Raw genomic sequence first — 7,555 nt, 5'->3', positions numbered from 1 at the left:
TGCTGGACTACTTTAATGCCATCCCAGATGTGCATGACTACACCTGTTTACTTACATTATAAGGACCTACAGAGTTTCAACATTTCCCTAAAAATCTTTAATTGTGTTCTGCTGAAGAAAGACAGTCATACACATCTGGGATGGTATCAGGGTAAGTGAATGATGAGAGAATTTTTATTTTTAGGTGGACTATCCCTTTAAAAGCAGATTATTCACTGCTACAGTATTGAAAAGGGGGACCAGGACAGAAATTCCTTCACATAAGAAAGAAAATCAAACAGGTTTGGAACAACATGAGGGTGAGTAAGTGATGACAGAATTTTCCTTTTTTGTTCTTGAAAATAAATGTAATGCAGTTTTTAAATGTTAAAGTAAATAATCTTTTTAATTATATCACAGGTCTTAGCTCTGCCATTCATATATACATTTCACTGAAATGAATTTATTACATTTGTTGTTGTTCAAATAATATTGTAAATGAAGTGCTTAAAATAATTAACATTAAATAATCACTCTTTTTTTTTTTTTTATCTATTACCATAGTAAAGAAAAGTATAAAATAGACACTAATGGTCATGGACTGAGTAATTGCCTCCTTAAACTTAATTGTCAGTGAACTCTTTTTACAACTGAAAGTTCTTGTAGCTGAGAAGTTAGTTCAAGCTACCAAACTAGCACTTCAAAAAAAAAACAAAATCTCTAATTAGGTTTCTTTTTTTTCTTCTTTCCTGAGTATTCTCGTCTATTCTTTTTGTACTGATGACTGCTTGCTCCCTCCCTGCGACTGGTGAAGCTGGGCATTGGTGGCTCAATCTCTCCTGGACGTCCCCCTCTATCTGGCACACTGCCCATTAGAACCTGAATGGAAAGATCAAAGAATGAGAACATGAGTATAAGTCTATTCTATTCATTATAGAAGTAATTGATTGATGGTTGTCTGAATTTTTAAAACATACCTAATATGAAATGTCTTACTGTGACTATTGGAATCAAAGTTTGGCTGAAGGGTACCTTGTGAAGAGCTGTTGAAGGTCCAGCTTTAACTGGCAAAATGCGAGACTGGTCCTCTCTGGCGGCCAATAGCTTAGCAATGGAGATAGAGGACTCAAAAGAGGGGGAAAAGGGTGGCATGGAAGAAAGCACAGCATTGTGCTCCTTTAAAAAAAAAAAAGAATACAGAATTTGCTTTGTAAAAAACTAAATTTTACATTATACAATAAAAAATGGTTGCTAATAATACAATCTTAGTACCTGTGCCCTCTCTCCCCAACCAAAAGACTGAAGTGTGACATAGAAACGCTTGATCACCATTTGGCGCCGACACTCATAATCCTTACGGAGAGCTTTGTCAATTTCATTAATCGTTTTCTAAGAGTGAAACAAAAAGCTTTTGAGGTCAAAACAACCTTTACTCTATTCTTCACTATATTGCATCCTGGTATAACAAAGAGCTCTGGAATAGGACAAATTTTATGCATTGCATACCCACTGAACAGAGTTCAAACTAGTCTTCAGTAATGGCTCTGGCACTACACCCTCTGGAAGTGATGCAACCCGTGACTCCACCTGAATGAATGATGGATAAGTTATACAAGAGTCAAAATGACATTGCAACATGTAGTAATGTTTATTGACTGGTAACGTTGCTTGGTGATCTGATTCTTACTTCTGCACAGGCATCACTTATCTGAGAGGAAGCTTCTAACCCAAGAGCATGAAACAGTCCTCCCACATTCTTAGTAAATTCTTTCCAATTAGTTATATCCTCCTCTACTTGACTGTCTTCTTGATGCCCATCCTTACTGTCCATTGTAAGACTCTCCCATTTTCTTTGCTCTTTGCCCTTTGACTCAAATTTCTGTTCAGCATCTTCTGGATGAACCTCTCTGTACATCAGCATATGTGCTGCCATTAGCTCTGATACCAAGTACTCTGTAAATTGAAAGACATAATACTGTATTAATATTAAAAGACAATCCACAACTAACTAAAATACATGGACTGAGTCCATCCATCACCAGCCTACCTTACCAGTCAGTCTGCACAGGAGAAGTGGGCTAAAGTTCTCTGATGTGAGTGCATTTTGTGGACAGGACATCTCCTTAAGCACCTGCCTCAACTCCCCCACCAGAACTGCACCACCAATCGTCCGTGCTGAAAAACAAACACATTTTATTCAGGATAGTATCAAAAACTGGATGATTAAAGCCAAGTTCTGCAGAATGTTGTATGATAAGTTGCTCAAATTTTTTAAGCCCACAGATACATTGATTCAGATATTAAGCAAATACCATACAGAATGTTATTCAATGGTTGCAACTTTACACTGCATCTGAAGTAGCATTTAGGTGTATTTACAGACAGTTTAATGCAGATAAATACAGATGAAAAATAAAAGACAGAAAAATAAGAGGCATACACACACACACACACACACACACATATATATATATATATATATATATATATATATGCACCTTATTTATCATCCAGTAACATTGCAAACACAATAATATTTCTCGAAAATGAGCAAGTGAAACTTTGCATCCAGCCAATAAAACACATCATCCCCAAAAACAGTTTAATTTATACACTTGACAAAGAATACAGTTATTCAAAATGACAAGGAATGCCTCATAATTTTGTTGGGTTGGATTACCTGGCACATCTGGGCAACTTGCTCTTAGCTCCGAGACCAACCAGGTAAGCAGTGGACAAGGTAATTCATCACATGTACATTTGCTCAGGCACTCACTCTTCTTATACCTACACAACATGAAAAGGAATGAAAATAAGTTTTGATAGTAAATATCTTGACGATAATACTTTTAAAACAAATGCTCTGTTTATTTCAAAGTAACTCACCCAAGAGCTTTAATTGAAGCAATTGTGCCAATATCTCTCTCCATTGTAGGCTAAACGTCACACACTGTGTAAAAAGTATTTTTTAAGTACTTCCTCGTTTACTGTGTGTTGAAGTTGAAACAGCGCCCCTCTCCTAGTGTTTGCAAATCCAAGTGTAAGCTGCGGGAACACCAGGGGGCTGTTCCATAAAGCCGCTTAGAAAAGCGGGGATTAAAGTCCAAAACCTGACTTGAATGAGCCGAGCTAAACATCCGCGCTTAAATTGGTTCCATAACAGTAAGTTGAGGATCATGTGATCTTACTAATTTGAGTCAGGTTTAAATAGTCTAGATAATTGCGCGTGCACGCCATTGTTTAAAAGTCCTGAAAAGTCGAGCATGGGTCAATCGATTTACTGTGGGCTACCATGGCAACAAAAGGAAAAGATAGAGCAGCGATGTTCACGGCAACAGAACAGCGTTTGCTATTGGAAACATATGAAGAATTTCAAGATGTCATCACCAAAAAAGCCAATACAGCGGCAATAAATAAAGCAAGAGAGAAAGGTTGGCAGGAAATTGCTGATCGTCTCAATGCGTAAGTAGTGGTGTAAACTATTTAAAATACTTTATCAACATTGAATGTGTTTCACAATACATTGCAACGTTTGTGTGTGAATAACAGTAACGTTAATTGCTTTCACGCAGCAGCAACTTAAGTGAAGGAAAAAGAACCTGGCAACAGGTGAAAATAAAATCTAAAAATATAGTTCAGAATGGTAAGTAAATCTAATGGTATGTACATATGTAATCAATGCCAGCTTGAAGTTACAACTATTCAGGTTTTTTTATTTTTTATTGCAGCGACCAAAAAGAAGACTGAGGTTGCTGGCACTGGGGGAGGGCCACCACCAGCCAGCCTCACTCCTGCAGAGGAGCTGGCTTTGGAAATTAATAAAGGGAGGCCCGTCCTTGAGGGAATAGAGGGGGGGACATCATCTAAAATTATATCACGTAGTATAAGGAGTGAGTATATAAAAGGTGTGTGTATGTGTGTTTTATTATCATTATTCCTTCTTATCATTATTCCTTATTATAGCAGTAGTGTCACGTAGAGGTACTTGTGCTACTGTAATGGTGCATTTTGGTAAAAAAAAATATATTTTTTCTATCAAGATTCTGTATGCATTATGGATCCACCAGACATCATGTTGCCTGTGAGTATGAGACCTTTTAAATCAGTCATGTAAGCTAATGAGTTTAACTGAGTTTAATCAGTGGTCACAGGGAGAAGGCCCATCAGTTGAGGAGGATGAGGAGACTGTGTCTGTATGTTCAAGGAGGCCTGAGGTACTCACAGGTTCCATGCTATACTGTATTGAATATTAAAAAGTGTACTTGTGTGATAAAATGATCATAATGTGTTTTCAGGATGCTGACACTGTTCTAGAGCCCTCTCAGTCTGGGACCACATGTGACAAAGTGAGTATTAAGAAATGAAAACAATGTGACAAGAGTATTCAATGAAATAACTTAAATCTATGTTGCTACAGAACCCAGAAAACATAAGGAGTGTATAAACGCTACCTCCTTAAACAAATGGAAGCGATTGATATCGACATCCAGTATAAAAAACTGAAGATGAGGAAGTTGGAGCTGGAAATTCAACAGCTACAGAAAAATGCAAGTAGAACTACCATTTTTAAAAAAGGAAAAGGAAAAAAAAAACATTACCTTTTTGATCACTTTCCACAACATTTATTTGTGTGTTTTCACCCCTAACAGGCAGATTCACTCTGAATAAAGACAAATCACATTAAATACTTTGACTTCTGTGTGTTTGTTCAACTAAGGAGAAAGTTGAGGGGCCAGTGGAAAATTTTAAAGGCTACACATGGTTTAGACCATATTAAGCAAAATAATTATTTGCATATGTGTCTCGTATAAGTCTGCCTGTTTCGTTTTCTTCCAATACTGCTTCATTGCCCCAGTCTTCCTCTTCAACAATCCTTGGTTGCCTCTCTCTCCTCAGACAAGCAATGTTATGGAGCACTACACAAGCAACTACAATGTCACATGCCCTAGGTGGAGTCACTCTGAGGTGCTTCAGGCACTGAAACCTTGACTTTATCAGCCCAAATGCCATCTCTATACAACCTCTTGTGCGTGCATGGGCATTGTTGTAGCGGTCCTGATGGGGAGTCAAGAGGTAAGGCAGGCATGGGTATCCCTTGTCTCCCAGCAAAACTCCTGAGAATTCTCCTGCATAGACAGAATGAATATATATACGTATAGATATATAGATATATAATGTAGTTTTTTTTTTTCTTCTTTTTTTAAGACTTTTTGCGATTTAAGTGATTACTAGCATACCTCTTGCTAGTTGCTGGTAGAGAGATGAGGCTCTAAAGATTCTGGAGTCATGCACAGAGCCTGGCCATTTGGCCTCTACATTTGTGATGATGCAATCTGCATCACTAATCATCTAAAAGAAATTAAACCTGTAGGTCACTACATTTTAATTGCAATGAACTAAACACTGGTGCCCAGCTTAGTACAGAACACTCAGTGCTAGAGCATAGCCTTCAATATCATCTCAGTGGGACCGTACCTGTACATTGATGCTATGTACTGATTTCCTATTCAAAAAGTCTGCTTCATGTGGACCAGACGGACACTTAATACGCACATGGGTGCAGTCCAATGCACCGATAACATTTGGGAAACCTAGGAAAATTATTTGTTTGTTTTAAATATGTCCCATGTAAAATCAACAGTCAAGAAATATTTCCATGTTTTATAGTTATTTGAACTTACCAGCTATTCCATAAAAGGCATGTTTAATGGTACGAATAGCTTTGTGGCCAGGGAATGTGATGAACACATTGAGTAGTCTTGTGAAGAAACTGTGTACCTTTAAAGAAAGGTACACAGTTCGTACAGAGCGGCAAACTGATGCTTTGCTGATATTCTCTGCATCTCCAACTGTGTTCAAAAATGTTCCACTGGCAAAAAAGCGAAGTGCAATGCACACCGTCTGTGGGACTGTGAGCGCTCTGTTGCGGCGTGTATTATTTGCAATGTGTGGGCTTAGTAATCTACAAATATATGCAATGCCATCTCTTGAGAACCTATATCGCTCATACAGGTAGCTGTCATTAAAAGCCAATGGGTCTGACCTGCCTCTGAAAGTTCTCTCTCTTTGAAATGCCCTCCGCAAGACTATAGCTCCCTCATCCACCACCTCATCTATGAAAGGACACGCCATGGTTAAGTTTGGAAACGAGTTCAGCTCCCTATTTATATACTTTTAATTAATTACCAAACTCATTAACCAAACTCACCAATTAAACACACAAGTTTTGAACATTTCTTAGTGTATTTATACCTTATAATTTCTTACATTTATTAGTAAAGTACATTTCCTGATTTATTTATTTAAAAAACAAATTTTATTAATAGTGGTTAAGTAAAATAAAATGACATCGAAATACCAGCAGGTGAGTATAAATCGTATGCGCGTTAAGCCTGAACTCAGACTTAGCCTGACAGTTATCCTGCCCCGGACCAGGTTAATTTGCCAGCATAAGTTGCCGGGGTAACTGAGTTTGAACTTTTTTAAGTTTGATTTATGAAACCGAATCTACCAAAAATAAGCCTGACTAACCGAAATAAGCCTGGCTTATACTCTAATCTTGGTTTTATGGAACAGCCCCCAGAGGTAGTTCGTTTTGTCTGAATGTCAATAATGGAGCTGCTTCAGTGTGCAAAATAAACTCATTTTGTGTGGAAATAGCTCATCACTTAATGAGTTGACCACCTGTCTGCTAATCTTCAAAATGTTTTATATTAAACAGTCCTTTTGGAGTAAAATTTTTGTGGCATTTACAACAATAGAATTGTTGTTTAATAAGAGTATTCGTGGCAAAATTTGCGACAGGCAGATAGATGTCAGTTAACGGCTCTCTCCATTTGTTTATAATGTATCCGCAAACGGTGACTTACTGTCGTAACACTATGAACGTGAGGTCGGGGCCATATGATTGGCTTAGAAGACTCACGTGATCCAAGTTAACGCTTTCTTGGAGGCTGGTCAGAAATCTTCTATATCTTTTCTCTTGATTTGCAATTACAAAATGTACAAAATCCCACTGAATGTATCTTCCTTTCATAAACAAATGTTGCTGGCTTGGTCCCTGTTATATAGCATAACTTTTCACCCCATAGACATTTAATTTGGAACAATTACAATTTATTGTTTAAAAATAAATCTTTATTTTTTGAAAGATGGTTTTTAGCAGGCATAACACAAGTCTAGTAATTATTAAATCAAGAAGGCATGTTGCTCACTTATTCTGAGTTTCTAGATGTCCTTAAAATCCCAGTGACACCAAGGGAGTTTTCTATTGTCATGGATGCGATTCCCACAGGGGGTCTTGGCAGAGCTAATCCTCAAAACAGTATTGCGCCCCCTCCTGCTTATGATTGATTTGATACTGCAATTGGGAAACTTTGTTTTCCCCTTGAGTTTTAAATATTAATAAAACTATTCGTTCTTTAAAGACATTGTCACTATGCCAAACTGTACTGTTTATTGGAATAGACTGGTGGAAGGTTTATTATGGAAGGCCATCTGGGCTTTACCAAAACAAATATTTATTAGTAAATAACTTTCAAAATCTTACACTGATACTACCCGGTTAATATTTTTC

At 37.4% G+C, this 7,555-nt stretch overlaps 2 protein-coding genes across 2 annotated transcripts; both read right to left on the bottom strand.

Annotated features, from left to right (window-relative positions):
- Positions 1–377: 377 nt before the first annotated feature.
- LOC127639115 (protein FAM98A-like) lies at positions 378–2,958 on the bottom strand. Its single transcript, XM_052120975.1, has 8 exons — positions 2,866–2,958; positions 2,660–2,766; positions 2,032–2,154; positions 1,667–1,932; positions 1,486–1,566; positions 1,252–1,368; positions 1,012–1,155; positions 378–858 (listed from the first exon to the last, which is right to left on the bottom strand). Exons 1-8 carry the CDS (start codon positions 2,907–2,909, stop codon positions 700–702), a joined length of 1,041 nt encoding a protein of 346 aa, XP_051976935.1. The 5' UTR covers positions 2,910–2,958; the 3' UTR covers positions 378–699.
- An 829-nt stretch (positions 2,959–3,787) lies between these two features.
- Positions 3,788–6,697, bottom strand: LOC127639122 (putative nuclease HARBI1). Its single transcript, XM_052120987.1, has 4 exons — positions 5,661–6,697; positions 5,455–5,570; positions 5,217–5,328; positions 3,788–5,105 (listed from the first exon to the last, which is right to left on the bottom strand). Exons 1-4 carry the CDS (start codon positions 6,109–6,111, stop codon positions 4,753–4,755), a joined length of 1,032 nt encoding a protein of 343 aa, XP_051976947.1. The 5' UTR covers positions 6,112–6,697; the 3' UTR covers positions 3,788–4,752.
- Between the last annotated feature and the right edge of the window lie 858 nt (positions 6,698–7,555).

Source organism: Xyrauchen texanus, chromosome 4 (assembly GCF_025860055.1).
Source record: "Xyrauchen texanus isolate HMW12.3.18 chromosome 4, RBS_HiC_50CHRs, whole genome shotgun sequence".
Taxonomy (NCBI): Eukaryota; Metazoa; Chordata; class Actinopteri; order Cypriniformes; family Catostomidae; genus Xyrauchen; species Xyrauchen texanus.
This window is presented reverse-complemented; position numbering and strand designations above follow the sequence as displayed.

Coding starts and splice junctions, on each gene's coding strand:
- LOC127639115 (XM_052120975.1), bottom strand. CDS start 2,909: ATGGAGAGAGATATTGGCACAATTGCTTCAATTAAAGCTCTTGG. Junction 1,933..2,031: donor TCTCCTGTGCAGACTGACTG/GTAAGGTAGGCT, acceptor TTCAATTTACAG/AGTACTTGGTATCAGAGCTA. Junction 1,369..1,485: donor GTTTGAACTCTGTTCAGTGG/GTATGCAATGCA, acceptor TTTCACTCTTAG/AAAACGATTAATGAAATTGA.
- LOC127639122 (XM_052120987.1), bottom strand. CDS start 6,111: ATGGCGTGTCCTTTCATAGATGAGGTGGTGGATGAGGGAGCTATAGTC. Junction 5,571..5,660: donor TGCCTTTTATGGAATAGCTG/GTAAGTTCAAAT, acceptor TAATTTTCCTAG/GTTTCCCAAATGTTATCGGT. Junction 5,329..5,454: donor TACATAGCATCAATGTACAG/GTACGGTCCCAC, acceptor AATTTCTTTTAG/ATGATTAGTGATGCAGATTG.